The 18,265-nt window shown below is 36.8% G+C and overlaps 2 protein-coding genes across 2 annotated transcripts in view; both read left to right on the plus strand.

The window, feature by feature from the left end:
• The first annotated feature begins 302 nt into the window (after positions 1–302).
• Positions 303–18,265, plus strand: part of LOC134820728 (uncharacterized) — an 88,296-nt gene continuing 70,333 nt past the window's right edge. The window contains exon 1 of the mRNA XM_063831304.1: positions 303–329. The gene's annotated coding sequence lies outside the window, so the exon portion shown is untranslated. The remainder of the gene's footprint in view (positions 330–18,265) is intronic.
• On the plus strand, positions 15,583–17,455 carry LOC134821255 (uncharacterized). Its single transcript, XM_063831969.1, has 3 exons — positions 15,583–15,869; positions 16,311–16,519; positions 17,270–17,455. The coding sequence occupies exons 1-3, from the start codon at positions 15,594–15,596 to the stop codon at positions 17,328–17,330; spliced, it is 546 nt and encodes a 181-aa protein (XP_063688039.1). The 5' UTR covers positions 15,583–15,593; the 3' UTR covers positions 17,331–17,455.

The following is an 18,265-nucleotide window of genomic DNA, read 5'->3' on the forward strand; positions in this document are numbered from 1 at the left end:
GGTTATCGTTTCGGTTGCAAAAACTGTCTGTGCTGGCTGTACTTTTTGTGGGAGAGCTGTCTAAGAGCTCTTGCAGTCTTGCAGTTCTTTCATCGTTTCTTCCTCGTCAATAAGATCAATGATATCTCGTTTTGAGTACGGTGTGGTACTTCTTTCACCAGTTCTAACAAGTATTGGAGTTGAACTTGTGCTTCTTAATCTTCTTATCCTGATTGAATTGAAATAATCATTGTTAGTTTATGAGATATAAGCCAATTCTTTCCAAGAACTAAATGCTTGTTAACATACAGTTTTAATACTTTCAACACTACTATATAACAAATAATTTGAGATCATGAATACGATGTTGTAACATTGAAACGTTGAGTAAATTCCTCTCCTGGTAAGAGCATTTTACCTTGTCGCATCAAACGGGATCAATACAATTTTACACAAGAATACATTAAAATACAGAGTTAAAGCGAGATTGGGAAGGTAATAAATTTAAATTTCTCTAAAGGATGGCGTCCACTTTAATTCAATGTTTTTAGAACTAATTTATTACACAGCATATTTCCAAAACAATTAACTTCTAGGTAAATGCAACAAAACATTATGATCTGAGTATTAAATTACCTTTTCATCTTGAGCTTTGTCAACTCAATCCGACCCTGGCATCTATTCACCTTCATAAATCTTCTTTTTCTCCAATAATAAATTGACATCAAGTCTTGAAAATTATTCGAGAAGAATCTCGAATAATTAAGTTGCAGCGTGCCACATGGCTATCTAAACTGCAAACCCTACCCATTGCTGAGCAAGGCCTTTATCTTCTCCGATGAGCGGGATCATCAATCTGTAGTAATCCCGATAACACTCGACCTCTGCCTGATCCAGAGGATGTCACCATTTTACCTTCACACAGACATCGAACACTGTAAGAAGATGACGATTAGACTTCGTTATAGAATCAGTACCTGAAAATATTTCATATGAGATTTAAACCGATTGCCTTCGTTTTACGTTTGGTCAGATTGATCCAAGAGAGGACAGTTGATATTAACATTGTCAAAAAAAAATAAGTGGTAGATTATTGTCCAGCACATCAAACCTCAAGTTTAACAATGCTACCTTAAATTTTGCTTAGTCACAAAAAATGTGACAGAATTACCATTTTGTGCCTCAACAATATAAATTTAATGCAGAAAACTGGTATGGGCTACTATATTTCTTGTATTAATCAATTCCAACAATAATAAGGATGTGGATGTGAACGAAAAATTAACAAACTTTCACAACAAATTATGTGACGAAATTAACAATGCATGCCCTATTTTGTAGTTCACCATACCTCTATTAGAATTCAATTTAACTTTATCATCATACAAATTTGGACAAACTAATTATCTTCCAGCAAGGAGTAAACAGAGTGATAATATTTTTGGTGACATAATTAATCTATTTTTTACCATGTATTCAGTATTGCGATGTTTCAATTGTGGCACTGTAAACGTATTACAACCACATAATAATTTATGTGACTGGTGCGTGGTTGTAATAGTGTTAATTAATTAAGCATTAACAGGGGACTGTAAACTAAATATTTATTTTCAAAATCTTTCTTTTTCTTTTCAGTAAATTATATTAATATTATAAATCAAAACCTTATAATATTGTTATCATCTTAACAGTTACTGTTGTAACTTAAGATTTTAAATTTATATTCCTCGTATTCCTTGTATTCCTTGTATTCCAGTACGTAATATAGGGTGTTTAAGCCATGGTATTTCAATATTTGCTCAATTTTGGTTTTAAAATCTTCAGACTTTATACTGTTGCATTTAAGAAAATATATGAGGAATGTTTAGGACACCCTGACAAGGAATGCTGAGTAGTGCAGTAGGATTACTTGATGATCTGGAAGTACTGGGAATTATGATAATATCATACAGTCGCACAAATAAGTTTACTTTGTCACAATACTCAATTGATGATATCTGTGAAACTTGAGCAAATATTGAAATACCAGCTTTAACACCCTATATTACGTACTGGAATACAAGGAATACAAGGAATACAAGGAATATGAATTTAAAATTGTAAGTTACAACAGTAACTGTTAAGATAATAACAATATCATAAGACTTTGATTTATAATATTAATATAATTATCTAAAACATTATTTGCCTTATGATGAGTTATAATACTTTTGTTCACTTTTACACATTTGCTCACATCACTCACAGTCAGCCGCTCTGACATGGTTAACCACCTTACTTGTGTTGTCGGGATATAAATACCACATTTCAATATATATATTTTCTTAAATGCAACAGCATAAAGTCTGAAGATTTTAATACCATGTTCTACGACACTCAATGTGATGATCCGTAAAATAGGATATGGACTAATAACTCAACAATCTAAAGCATGTTGACTTTAAAACCATGCTCTACCCCACTTAATGTGATAATTTTGAACAATTTCATGTCCAAGATGAACAGTTAGTATGAAGTGCGTCAATTGCTACTCGCAAGAGCGTAAGAATAGTTTTTGGGCTATTATAGCTCAATAACCTGATGTCTGAGATTTTTAAATAACATTCTACCTACTCAATGTGATAATTTAGAACACTTCAATGCCCAAGTTTAGCTCCTTACTCTAATCAGAAACTGAGTTATTTTGATTGTAAGTGCTGTTATTGTTACTCACGAGAGCTCAAAAGGGTGTGGTCATATAACAGTAGTAACTGATTAACCTGAAGTCTGAGGAGTTAATTACGCTCTACTTAATATGATGATTTTATGCCCAAATTTAGCTCTTTTATACTCCAAAGTCCAATCAGAAACAGAGTTAATTTGATTTTAGCTGTTGTAATTGCTACTCACGAGAGCGTAAAAATATGTCTTGGGCTAATAACTCAACAGCCTGATGCCCAAAATCAGCTCCTTACTCCAAACAGAAACCGAGTTATATCAGAAGTGGAGATGAGTGTGTGTGTTTAGATATTCAGAAAGTCTGCCAAAGCCAGATTTGTTTCTGGTGGATCCCTTGAACCGTTCCAGGTCTCCAACCCCGGCCAGAATTGGTTTCGAATTTTCTCATTCCATCGAAGCCAAATTATTTTCTGATGGTTCCCTTTATCTATTCTGAGACAAGGTGAGAATCTCAACTCAGTGTTTTCAAAACACTGAGTGGAGATTCTCACTTCGTCAACAATATCATCAAAACAAAGGATTGACCCACTCATAAGAGCGAAGAAAGATTATCAAAACAACAAATACATTGGAAATAATGTACTTACTTGACAGAGTCAGAGGAAGCATTTCTCCCGATTCATTTGCTCATTCTGATGTGCCAAAAACATTCATTATGAAAAGTAACGAAGTGAGAATTAATTAAAGTGAGAATTAGAAATGAATTAGAATTGAGGGACCACATGCAAAACTGGTATATCTGAACATATACCAATTTTGCGCAGGTAGCTCATAGTCTTCAGGGTGAAAAGGTGCATCTTTGGAACTTTTTTTGAACAATTTTGAAGAAATTTTTGAAAAAAAGTGAAATTTTATTTTTCCAAAACTGGTATACAGGGTGAGTTGAAAATAGTGTGTGGAAAGTAAAAATCGATCATTTTTTTTATGAAGGAGCAAATTTTTAAAGGTGAATTGCTATCAGTTCATTAACTTTACATATTTCATTATTGCCTCTCATTTGATTCTAATAACTCATAATTTGGTTGATTTATGGCAGTTTTCCAAAAAATCTTAAATTTGTCCTAATGGGGTTCTCAAATCGTGTGCCCTGAAAATCGAGTCTAAAAATCTATATTCTCCTACATTTTTTAAGCAATCACCCTGAAACTTTCAGGATATGTTCTAGGGATCATTTAAAAGAGATGAGCCAGACAAAATTTTGAGATAGGCTTTTTAAAAAATTTTATTCGATTTTGAAAATCGTGGACCTCAAAAAATCATCAAAAAACGTGGTCCAAGATTTTCAAAATCGAATAAAATTTTTTTAAAAGGCCTATGTCAAAATTCTGTCTGGCTCATCTCTTCTAAATGATCCTTAGAACATATACTGAAAGTTTCAGGGTGATTGCTCAAAAAACGTAGGAGAAAATAGATTTTTAGACTCGATTTTCAGGGCACGCGATCAAAAATCGCTCGCGCAATACAATTACCACACACGCGCTGACCTTTGACCGGCAATAATTTCGGCTAGGAACGATATTTTTCCACGGCATCAAAAGCATCTGATAGATATTACTCCCCTCTATCAGAAACAACTAACTAAAATGTCGATTTTGAGAAAATTTCCATGAAGACCCCCCTGCCCCCATAATACAGTCAAGTCGGCTATAGACAATTCTCTTACACGTTATCAATATGTCCTAGCTAATAAAGGACGATGGGTTGAGCAAATTATTAATTATTAAGTATTTTAATTGTATTATTATAAAAAGTATATATTTTCATTACCTAAATATGCAAAAATTAAGTGGAAATTTCATTTGTCAAAAAAATTAGAGCCATTTACTTTCCACACACTATTTTCAACTCACCCTGTATGTTACAATATACCATTTTAGCTTTAACAATCATGAAAACAAAATGGTATATCTGCAGATATACCACCTTCAAGAAACTTATCTTCTATAAAACCGGTATATCTATACACATTTTATAGACTTTAGCCAACCCAAATGGTATATCTTCAGATATACCATTCTCAGTTAAATTATTTTATTGTTTATAGTATAGAAAAAATGGTATATCTTGAGATATACCAGTTTTGGTACAATTCTAGTTTTAAAAATGGTATATAGACAGATATACCATTTTTAAGAAGTGTTTTTTACACATGATATAGAATCTTTAAATCAGTAAAATACATTTATCTCAAAACTATCAAAAACAGATATACCAGTTTTGCATGTGGTCCCTCAATTAGAATTAAATTTACACAGCAATACGATAAGAATAAAAATAATTTAAAGAAGCTTCAAACTGCTGTGCAGGACATTCAAGTCAGTCAAAAACTGTTAGAAGAATACCCTTCTAGTATAGGGACATAAAATCAAAACATATAATATGTTATAAGCTATAAGTTAATGAATATGGTACAGTGAGATTTAACATTAAACTTTGGGTATGAAGGTAACCATTAAATTCAAAATGATACGAAAATTACATAGATACCCACTTGGCACTTTTATATTTGCTGTCAGAATTATGTATAAAGAAGTATATAACCATAGAGTGAAAAATGGCAACCGGTCAGACGTGGTAAACGGATAAAGTAAGAGAGACATACGTCATACAGTTCTATACTTCTTTAATTAAGTTAAAATGAGGTAGGCAGTCATAGACTTGCGGCTTAATTTGGTCAGTAAAACACAGGGGACCCTGCTACTTAACAAAAACTCCGAAACACAGAATAAAATCAAAGATCAAGTGAATAACAATATACTTCTACTTAACAAAAACTCCGAAACACAGAATAAAATCAAAGATCAAGTGAATAACAATATACTTCTAAGTTCTAGGATAAGCTAAGTTCTAGGACAAAAGCCATGAAGATAGAATATACAAAAGGACTCTCACTTTAAGAGAGATTGACAATAAATATGAAAGTTTAAAAAGAAAAATGTCTGAAAGCAAATACAACTTTTATAAAGATATAAGTAGCCTTCAAAAAGGCGAGCTCAAGCAACTTAGCTCTCATTCCCTCTGCAAATCTGGAGCCATTTTCCTTGTTATACAATCTTTTGCTGGCCAAGACAGCACTTCTTCTCCTAATATCACCTCTGTTAATAGCGAGTTTATCACTTTTCACTATTGTTCTAAAATATTTGATAAAATCCGAATAGAATCAGTCATTCGTGACTCTAGGATCTTGACTCTTCTCCCTCCAAACCTTACGCCTTTCCTTCCCTTAAAAGTTTACTATAAGTACGATATTCCTGTCGGGCGTAAGCTTTTTAATTATAATAGATTCCTTAAATCACTTGATAATACTACTATTTCCTCCATCCTGGAAGGTGATTGCCCCTGTTCCAGTAACCCTTATTGCTATCAGCCTCGAGGCCACATCATCACCGGTGACCTTGCTTTCATTGAGCAAGAGGATTTAAGAGGCATCATGAGTTACGGTACCAAATTTAGGGAACCTGTGTCTGTTCCTCCTGAGCAAATCTTGGAGAGCCTCAACGAGTGTTCAGCCAACTTCGCCACCCGTATGGCTAGGAAACATGGACTTTCATGTTTGGAATTCCAGGATTGGAAAGATGAGGTCTCCCGGATCTTTACCAATCGCCTTAACTTCCTCTCCTCCTCCCCTAATAACTTCACTCCCTACAATTCCATTCTACAAAGGGATGATGTTAAATCTTATCTCGACAGTCTTTCTTCTTCTTTTATTATTTGCTCCGTAGATAAAGCTTCAAATAATTATGTTTTTGTCTGCAAGAAGTTTTATCTTTTAACCCTTCTCAACGAACTTGGCTACGATCTCACTTCTCTAGAGTGTCGTGGCAATTCTACTTATCATCCGGTTAACTCTGTAGAGGATGATATTATTCAGGAACATGTGAACTTCATTAAAGATAACTTTAATATTCGTGTTTCTGAGGACAACCTTTGTCTACCGAGAATCTTTTGGATTCCTAAACTTCACAAGAATCCTTATAAGTCTAGATTTATAGCTGGGGCCAGTAAATGTACCACTAAGCAGATATCAGTTGTAGTCAACAAAGCTTTAAAAGTTTTAAAAGAATAATTTTCCAAATACTGCAACTCTATCTACAACAATACTGGAATTAACTGCGACTGGAGCATTAACAGCTCTAAACAGTTCCTGGAAAGGCTGCCTAGACTAGAGATTTTTAATATGCAGGTATACGACTTTACCACTCTGTATACCAATCTAGACCTTCAGGATGTACAGTCACTGCTTTTCGAGCTAATAGATCTCCTCTTTAGTAATACGAATAAATTTATTTGTGTTTCTCTGTATAAGAACAACAATTTTTTCTCTAAAAAGGAATATAACGGATACTTATGTTTTTCTGCTGATAAACTCAAAACAGCTATTACATTTATTCTGTTTAACACTTTTGTTTGTTTTGGGGATCAGATTTTAAGACAAACGAAAGGCATTCCCATGGGAGGGAATTCTAGTAGCCAGTTCGCTGATCTTTCGCTAGGGAAGTGTGAATTCAACTACATGACACGCCTAATCAAAGAAAAGAAGTTCGGTCTCGCTAAGCTCCTCTCAAGAAACTGCAGATATGTCGACGACCTCAACACCATGAACTATTTGCATTTCTCTAACCTATAGTCGGATCCCAACCGTTCTAAAAGGCTATCTCGTTAGCTTTTTGTGTTAAAAGCGATTTCTCAACGGTTATCACCTCTCAAGATGATTCTCAAAACATTTGGCCACTATTGCATTTTTGAAATAAATGCAATAGTGGCGTTTTCGGCCACACCCTTTTTCAGAGTTTCGCGGTCACTCGAATTTGTGTATTTCAGTCCAGGAAGGTCTTAAAGACTATTCCGATACACCAAAATGTGCCTAATAGACACATTTATATACAACTTATGAAGCAACATATACCTTAAAATGCTTCGTTTCGAAAATATGGCCGAAAAACGGTTTTTAGCTTGACGCAGTCCATAATTTCCGTGATTTTTGGCATTTCCGCCTAGGAAGGTCGTAGAGACTATTCTGATACACTAAAATGTACATAATGGCCACATTTATATACAACTTATGAAGCAACATATACCCTAAAAGGCTTATTTTCCGAAATGTGGCTGAAAAACGGATTTTTGCCGAGCGAACAATGACAATATTCACAAATGGGCTATTGGACTGTTAACTAGAACGGTCTTAAAGACTCATGAGCAACATAGCATTTGTCACAAGATGTAAGATGAGTCACTTTGTGTCCAGAAACACCTACAAAAAATGGAGAATGATCTACTTTATTGGGCAACTCTCTTAATGGGCCAGGCCAGCAGCATATTTGAGTCTTACGAAAGGGCGATTTTTCAAAATTACGGTTTCTTAAGGTCAAAGGGTCGGCAGCTAACAGAGAATTGGTCGCAATTGGCGACTCATGCACCTCATGTACTCAAAAACGCTCACTTTAGGAGTCATTAGTAAATAACTACTACATGATTTGTGAAAACTCCAACAATTTTTCCTTGGCACCAATTTAATTTTTAAATATAATATGTGCCAGACCAAAATTCAACTTCAAACTTTTTATTTATTTATGCCATGATATATGTACCAAGAATACTATACCGGACCTAAAATAAATCGGCACTGGATCCGGTCCAGATTGTTGCTTGACCGCTGACCAGTACGCCACTTTGAAATTATGATTGATTTTGCTGTCTCGACCAATATTGGTCTGTAATCCTTGGTTTGAGATCTGTTGGCCGCAGTTCAATAATACCGCAGTGGTTTGGTTCGCATAGATTTTACCATCGTATGATAATGTGTGTCATTTCCTCGTTTTCAATCAAGTGGTTACTGGCTAGCTCTTTTGTTATTACAGCTGCCTCGAGATCTTATCTAGGGCACTAATACATTAGTACTAGAACATTAGAACTATAATTCAAGAACTTCAGATTAAAATTACTTGGCCGCATGGCCTGGCAGGGTTCGAGATTCGACTCTAAAACGCTCAGTTTAGGAGTGATTAGTAGATAACTACTGCATGATATGCGAAAATTCCAACTAGACAAGGATCATGCTTAATCAAAGTGTTCCTCGACTTGAACTTAAGTCTTGTAACCTATTGGAGTTTGGGCCACTGAATCGAATACGACCTGATATTAATTTTAGGATGTCGGGAAATTCATTAAGATTTTTATTCTTTGGTTTTCAATTGTGCTACGAATCCGACTTTGAGTTGATAACACCGTCCTGCTTGACTCTCAAAGAGAGGAACCAAGGCTTAGGTTCCTCTTTTTGGCTCTGAGATTCAACTTTAAGATCGGAGTTCGGAGATCCTCGCGTCGGAGATCAGACTTTTTGCTTGATATTGGACCTATAAATCAAATTATATATTCGGAACAGCACGGGATGTAACCAAGGTTAATTTAGATAAGATATACCAGCTTTCGGGGTTACAAGGCCTTATGAAAGGCAGGCAGAGCATCCTAAATCCTCATGCTATCCTCACGTTGACCATCTAGGTGCAAACTCCAGCTATTAGGCCCGAGATCCGTCCCTTGTCCTGTAGTGTCCCGTAAGTAAGAGATCGTTCAGATTTTGGTCATTAAGACCCCCTCCCCGCTCTAAAATCCACTTTACCCACAGCTGGAAAAATTTCACATGTAAAACCTAAATAGCCAAATCAGCATCTCGAGACCTTCTATTATATAAACCCCGTGATCCTACTATAATCTTATAACTTATAGTTATAAGGCATTGCATGCCGAAAATAAGATTCACCCCAACTGGTGATATGAACCTGGTATGTTACCTGAATGCCCTCAGTCAAATCTCGAACCCTGATAATGCTATTCTGCCAAGTAACCTTTATTTGAGGTTCTAGAATTACAGTTCTAATGTTCTAGTATTTGTGCCAATGCCCCAGATAAGATCTCGAGGCAGCTCACTGCTGTAATAACAGAAGAACTAGCCAGTTAATGACACGCATTATCATACGATGGGAAAATCTATGCGACTGAAAAAAAGGATATGGGGTCATTCTGAAGTACTGGTCAGTGGTCAAGCAACAATCTGGCCCGGAAACAGTGCCGAATTATTTTAGGTCCGGTATTCTTAGCACATATCATGGTTAAGTTTCATGGCATGAATAAATAGAAAGTTGAATTTTGGTCATTACATTTTGGCTAAATTGGTGCCAATAAAAAATTGTTGGAGTTTTCACAAATCATGCAGTAGTTAAACTTATTTACTAATCACTCCTAAAGTGAGCGTTTTTGAGTATATGATGTGCATGAGTCGGCAATTGCGAACAATTTACTGTTAGCAACTGACCCATTGACCTTTACTAAAGAAACCGTAATTGAAAAATCGCCCTTTCGTAAGACACAAATATGCTGCTGGCCTGGCCCATTTAATTAAGAGAGATGCCCAATAAAGTAGATCATTCTCCAATTTTTGTAGGTGTTTCTGGATACAAAGTGACTCATCTTACATCTTGTGACAAATGCTATGTTGCTCATGAGTCTTTAAGACCGTTCTAGTTAACAGTCCAATAGCCCATTTGTGAATATTGTCATTGTTCGCTCGGCAAAAATCCGTTTTTCAGCCACATTTCGGAAAATAAGCCTTTTAGGGTATATGTTGCTTCATAAGTTGTATATAAATGTGGCCATTATGTACATTTTAGTGTATCAGAATAGTCTCTACGACCTTCCTAGGCGGGAATGCCAAAAATCATGGAAATTATGGACTGCGTCAATCCAAAAACCGTTTTTTCGACCATATTTCCGAAACGAAGCATTTTAAGGTATATGTTGCTTCATAAGTTGTATATAAATGTGTCTATTAGGCACATTTTGGTGTATCAGAATAGTCTTTAAGACCTTCCTGGACTGAAATACACAAATTCGAGTGACCGCGAAACCCTGAAAAAGGGTGTGGCCGAAAACGCCACTATTGCATTTATTTCAAAAATGCAATAGTGGCCAAATGTTTTAAGAATCATCTTGAGAGGTGATAACCGTTGAGAAATCGCTTTTAACACGAAAAGCTAACGAGATTCCGTTTCGTCTCAGACTACTAATCAGGTCCATTTATCCACCTGACCTGCTTATGGAGAGGAGTGGTGACGACAATAAGTCCGTAAACTATCTCGACATCAACATCTCGATGAATAACTCCGGACACGTCGCCACCAAGCTTTACAACAAACTTGATGACTTCAACTTTCCTGTGGTCATGTACACCTTTCCTAACAGTAATATTTCCTCTTCTGTTGGTTATAATGTTTTTTACGGTCAGGTCCTTCGTTACTCTTCCATTATCTCTGACCTTGATTCTTTTCTGTGTTCTACCAACACCCTTTATAGGACACTTCTTTCAAGATGTTATAATGACAGACTCCTGAAGAGTAAATTCAGAAAGCTTCTGAAAGACCGACCTAGTATTCTGTACAAATACAGTATACTTGATGTCAGCGACATCCTTGACATCACATTTAACGTGAACAGGTGATCACTGACGAGTGATTGCTAGGGGGTCTTGGCACATTAAACCGGTACAGGTATTAAACCCCCGAAACCGGTGTGCCAAGTCATCTGCTGATGATGTTCACATAACATTATTTCCTCTCTCCTTTATTCCTTCCGTCTTTTCTTAAACTTACAGTTCAGTTACTTTATTTCACCAGGTCTACCTAAGGATCAATTATTCTTTGGTGGGGTTTCACTTCTGGTATTGGCTTCATTCCCGTTCCTTTTCCTTATTCTTTATACTTATTTTTTTATATAGTTTAATGAGATTCTAGGTGCTGTACTTACTTACTTTACTTGCTTTAAAATGTCTTTGAATGAATTCTTTGCAAAAATGATATTTGTGCCCAGCTTTAATTTAACCAAGCAGTTGAACTTTAAGATAGGTCATAACCTGAGCGATAAATTTGGAAACTTAAGTGATCTGTAATTGCCAATTTACATTAGCAAGGCCCTATCATGTAATTACAGTGTATAATCAAGCACAGAAAATATTCCACTTTAAACTGTTTGATAAAACAAAAGAAACTTCAAGTAGATAATTGCAGTAAAATAGTGGACAATCCTTGGTTTCGAGAGTTTCAAACAAAATTAAAACGTTTATGAAATCAACCAGAAAATAACAGTGAAAAAGCGAATAATATGCGCATAGCGCTCGATTTCTATCGTCAATTCGATTTTTTCATGCGTTTTACGAGTGCGCGGCGTAAAAATCGCGATCTTGATGAACGCTGAGCTAACATTGCTACCCGGTGGATAAAAATTATTTACATCTTGACTAAAACATTGGTATAAAATTTTGTACAATCGAAGAAAAAAAATTCTGTGCTCGCGCTTGGCGCTTATTACACTGACTACACATACTTTTTGAAATCTTAATTATCTCATGAAAACCTCCTAAAAGTAATTGGAATTGTTCAAATTTAGGAATAGCGCAGTCTAGTTAAGAACGTGAGCACTGGGCGACATATTAATAAGCACGTACGTACGTTCGGTCGTTTGTGCGACGGACACAAGCTACCATATTAAAAAATCTCGTTCGCTAACCCTTGTCCTTGACTCTTTTGTGCCTTCGGCACTTGAGTCATGGATCAGGAAAAATATACGCGTAGGAAGTTGTATCTGGGGTCCCTGGCAGAAAATTCCCGTAATACCTTTTGGTTCTATACTATCGTGTTATCAATTACGAAATAAAATCTTTGTTCTAGCAAGACGGCACTTTCTGAATACTTGAATACGTACGATACGCCATACGGTCGTACTCGTTGTTTTTAGCTATAATACCGAATACGGTACGCGTGCGCTTTGGAGTACAAACAACGGTTATACGTGATTTGGTCTTTGGTCCTAGGTAAACGACAATATGCGTAACGCTTAATCTTGAACATTTCTGAAATTGTCAGTACATATATAAACTAGACCTGCAAAAGCCAGTGGAACGGCCCATAGCAGGGTAACCACTAACCACTACCAGGATGGCCCGGTACCCAAAAACAGCTAATTAACTTACACGGATAAAAAGGTAACAGTTGGAAAAAATAGATAACAATACTATACCAGTATAAGATTCAGAGTTCAGAAAGATCAAACCGGGTTGTTCCTTTTGTTAGTCTTTGGGAGAATCCATAGATGACTGTAGTGTTCTTCTTTATATATCCTTTGTTCTTCGTATCGATGTAGCCTTGACCTTGCGGAGGGTTTTCTGTGACGTGAAGTTAAAGATAATATGTCGTGTATGGTGTTCTACGGTCCTGAGAGGCAACATGTTATCAGATTATCTTTAGAGATTATCTTTAAAGGACTGGAGGGGTCATTATAACATAAATTAGTGGAAAATTTAGGAGAACTTGGTATAACGTGGTTGTCCAATGTCCCTTAGTCCTTACACGTGATATCGAAGCAGGGGAATTTCTAAATTGAACTCCTAACAAGAACTTATGCTTTTAACAAAAGATACTCTATTTCCAAATCGTGACGTCACTTTCCTTTGTTATCCGGATACTCATGGGGTCACGTCCCGATGGAGGGAAAACACCTCAGGTCCACAGTATACACAGTAGCACTATTGTTATTGCTTTATTGCTGTTGTTTACTGTTTAGGGAGCAAACTTGCCTCATATAGTAGGTCTAACATCAAGATCAGAGTATCCACAGTGGCACTGTTGTTATTGCTGTTGTTTAGGGAGAAAACTTGCATAACTCAGAATATACTGACTCACTGAGTAAATTACCACTTTGTAGACCGGACGATTAGGCGTTAGGATATGGGCCACACTCAGTTACCGCCCCTATCCCTTAGAAAACTAGGGAGTCCAAAAACGATTTCAACAGTGTGAACCACTGCCTGACTGACCTATGGATATTATATAGTTCGCCAGACACTATTGCTTCTTTGAAAACTTTAACCTCGTTATTTACTTATTTATCAACCAACAGCCCTCTAACAGCCGGATAATAGCCTTAACAATTGTAAACACAAGCGTCGGCTGTTAGAGGGATGTTACCTAACAGTCGACTGTTAGAGGGATGTTACCTAACAGTCGGCTGTTAGAGGGATGTTACCTAACAGTCGGCTGTTAGAGGGATGTTACCTAACAGTCGGCTGTTAGAGGGATGTTACCTAACAGCCAGCTGTTAGAGGGATGTTACCTAACAGTCGGCTGTTAGAGGGATGTTACCTAACAGTCGGCTGTTAGAGGGATGTTACCTAACAGCCAGCTGTTAGAGGGATGTTACCTAACAGTCGGCTGTTAGAGGGATGTTACCTAACAGCCAGCTGTTAGAGGGATGTTACCTAACAGTCGGCTGTTAGAGGGATGTTACCTAACAGTCGGCTGTTTGAGGGATGTTACCTAACAGTCGGCTGTTAGAGGGATGTTAGTGTTACCTAACAGCCTGCTGTTAGAGGGATGTTACCTAACAGTCGACTGTTAGAGGGATGTTACCTAACAGTCGGCTGTTAGAGGGATGTTACCTAACAGTCGGCTGTTAGAGGGATGTTACCTAACAGTCGGCTGTTAGAGGGATGTTACCTAACAGCCAGCTGTTAGAGGGATGTTACCTAACAGTCGGCTGTTAGAGGGATGTTACCTAACAGTCGGCTGTTAGAGGGATGTTACCTAACAGCCAGCTGTTAGAGGGATGTTACCTAACAGTCGGCTGTTAGAGGGATGTTACCTAACAGCCAGCTGTTAGAGGGATGTTACCTAACAGTCGGCTGTTAGAGGGATGTTACCTAACAGTCGGCTGTTTGAGGGATGTTACCTAACAGTCGGCTGTTAGAGGGATGTTAGTGTTACCTAACAGCCTGCTGTTAGAGGGATGTTACCTAACAGCCAGCTATTAGAGGGATGTTACCTAACAGTCGGCTGTTAGAGGGATGTTACCTAACAGTCGGCTGTTAGAGGGATGTTACCTAACAGCCAGCTGTTAGAGGGATGTTACCTAACAGTCAGCTGTTAGAGGGATGTTACCTAACAGCCGGCTATTAGAGGGATGTTACCTAACAGCCGGCTGTAAGAGGGATGTTACCTAACAGTCGGCTGTTAGAGGGATGTTACCTAACAGCCAGCTGTTAGAGGGATGTTACCTAACAGTCGGCTGTTAGAGGGATGTTACCTAACAGTCGGCTGTTTGAGGGATGTTACCTAACAGTCGGCTGTTAGAGGGATGTTAGTGTTACCTAACAGCCTGCTGTTAGAGGGATGTTACCTAACAGCCGGCTATTAGAGGGATGTTACCTAACAGTCGGCTGTTAGAGGGATGTTACCTAACAGTCGGCTGTTAGAGGGATGTTACCTAACAGCCAGCTGTTAGAGGGATGTTACCTAACAGTCAGCTGTTAGAGGGATGTTACCTAACAGCCGGCTATTAGAGGGATGTTACCTAACAGCCGGCTGTAAGAGGGATGTTACCTAACAGCCGGCTGTTAGAGGGATGTTACCTAACAGCCGGCTGTTAGAGGGATGTTACTTAACAGCCTGCTGTTAGAGGGATGTTACCTAACAGTCGGTTGTTAGAGGGCTGTTAGGATTTTCCTTTAGCCAAAGAGCTGACCGTGATGGGTGAAAATGGCTGTTAGTCATGTTAGAAATACAATTAAATTGGCTATTAGCCGGCTATTAGATGGCTGTTAGAAATACAATTAAATTGGCTATTAAGGGGGGTACACCCTGATTTTTTGTTTTTATTTAAACACAAAATCCACAGTTAGGTAGATATTGAGCTGATAATCATAGAAAATGTGTAGACTGTAGTTTAGGCTTATCTTTTATATAAAGTTGGTTTCATTCAAAAATATTGATGTTTGAGCAATTTATGGGCTGAAATCAATCAAATTTGGTGCGTATTTTAATTTAACAAACCCTTAGAAGACTATCCTCACGATGATTATGTTCCTGGCACTTACACTGTTGGTAACCATGGTAACAGTAACTGCCGCGTCAGAGGATTTGGAAATGCTTGAGAAAACAGCAGAAGACATAAGGCATCTGAGTCCAGGCTCACGGAACCTGTTTTGGGTAATTCCCCACATTGACAACCTCATTCGGGAGTTCGAGTGTGAACGAGAAGCAACCAGTTGTAAGGCTTGGCAAGCTAACACCATGCTAATGAAGCTAGAGTTTGGTCTCGTGAACTGTGAGAGTGTCAGTTTACTGGAGGTAAGAGTTTTTGCGTCTGCCACGTCCTAGACCTAAACTTTTTCTATCTGTCTAAACACAAAGACTGAACAACATTCGCTGGAATCGTGAATCCCATATTTATTACTTTATCATATTATGTCTATTATATTGTTTTGACTATTACGATTGTAATATAAAACTTTTGATTTGTAATCCTTGCAATCCTTGCAATCCTTGCAATCCTTGTAATCCTTGTAATCCTTGCAATCCTTGTACTCCTTGCAATCCTTGCAATCCTTGCAATCCTTGTAATCCTTGCAATCCTTGTACTCCTTGCAATCCTTGTTGCTTGTAATCCTTGTAATCCTTGTAATCCTTGTAATCCTTGTAATCCTTGTAATCCTTGTAATCCTTGTAATCCTTGTAATCCTTGTAATCCTTGTAATCCTTGTAATCCTTGTAATCCTTGTAATCCTTAAGGTAGATTCGGAGCTCTGTCAGGATGCGAGGGAGTTTTTGGGAGATGACAAGGCGGAGCTGAGTGATGACGACATTAAACAGGGCCTGATAGCGAGCTTTGATCATGACGTCATATACACTGATGAGTACTTCGACTTGGTCAATGCTGTCTCCTTTGCCATGGGGAACTATATATGTAAAAAGGATCCTGAATCGTGTGACATTATAAGGTATTTTTACATATATAAATATATAATTAATAATAATAATAAAATATATAAATATATATACATTTCAAACAAAGAGAAACACTCAAATTGGCGGACAAATGATCCGTTTCACGATACCTTAGTTCGTTTATTTATGGTGGGTAATATTGTGGCGGGTAAAAATAATGGCGGGTAAAAATATGGCGGATTTTCGGAAACTTTAACCCGCCAATTATTTAACTGCAATATTATTTTCATAAAAAAACTTGAAAATCCACCGAATTTATCAGTCATAATCATATTGCAAAATGTTACCAAATTTTCCTTTCAGACTGCGTTTTTGTTTGCAGTTTCAAAGTAAAATAAATTAATCCGTTTAATGAATAGGTAGTAAGTTAAAATACCTTATCGGACATAATTGTCACGGACAAGTTTTTCAGGGAACAAACTTTTCACGGACATAATTATTCACGCTCATGACCACCCAAAGATTTCCAAAAAATTTTAAACATTTTTGGTGATTTTTTAAGAAGTTTTTTACCCTTTTTCTGAACTCTAGAATGTGACTGAGGAGTGATTATATTTGTCATAGTATACTAATAAGCTAATACTAATAGTAATATAGTAATCGGCTACACACATATCTACGCATATGTAGGGACACTCACATTAACATTAATGGAAATGATTTATTTAACTTTATTATTCACGGACCTTAATGCCACAGATATTATTTTTATATATCAGTTTAACAATGAAATTCATTTTCAGACAAGCCAAGAAAGACTCCAAAGAGTTTGAGGAAAAAACCAAAGCTCGCCGTCGTGTTTAACAATCTCTGAGAGACCACAAAGAAAATGGAAACGCTTTTATTCTCACAAAGATTTTATTTCTTTCGAAAAAATTTAGATCTGGTATTAGTAATATTCGATATTCAATTTGTTTGTTTTTTTGAAAAGGTAGGTGTTACTGTTATCTCAAATTTCTGCAAGCTGAAAATTCTTGTTTCACTTATTAATCGGGAGTATTAGATTTATTGATTGACGAGTACTACCGGAAGCAGTACTCGGCACTAAAATGTTTAATTACAATCAACTTAAAGTTATAATATTAATATATATTATATATATAATTATATATAATATGTCTTGCGATCTGATTTACTTAATAATAAAAGGTGCAGGACCATGTTATTGCCAAATTAAATAAATACTTGGCATTTAATACCACATTTTTAAATGATATAGGTTATGATGAGGTTAAAAAGAGATTAATTTAAAATTTCCGGGGCAAGATCCGACAGCCTGAAATTTTTTCTTTCTTTTCTTTCCGACAGAATCCGGGAAATAGATTGATATCAGGCCATTTCCGGTCCGGCAGCCAAAACCCCAGACCGGTTGGTTCCTAACCTGCTACTTCATAAAAATTATTTATTATTTTTCAAACATTTCTGGGGCTCACCCTGTACATTTTAGAAGCTGTACAGTTTTGGAATCACTTTGCTGCGTTCTTCTAATAAAGTTAACACATTGAACTGGTATTTAATATACTGTGGAGATATTATATGAAACCCAACATAGTCATATGTGATAAACACACATTTTTAGTCCAAGTGTACGGTTGCAATGTGGTCAGGATAAACGGACTTTTAACAGGTGGATCTTACTATGGTTACCACTTTGACTTACCATTGGTTACTATGGTTACAGTGGTCATCACTCATCATGGTTGCTAGTCTCTACTTGTTTTTACTCGATTACTAGTTTA

The sequence above is a fragment of the Bolinopsis microptera genome, chromosome 9 (assembly GCF_026151205.1).
Source record: "Bolinopsis microptera isolate Bmic1 chromosome 9, MBARI_Bmic_1.0, whole genome shotgun sequence".
NCBI classification, from domain to species: domain Eukaryota; kingdom Metazoa; phylum Ctenophora; class Tentaculata; order Lobata; family Bolinopsidae; genus Bolinopsis; species Bolinopsis microptera.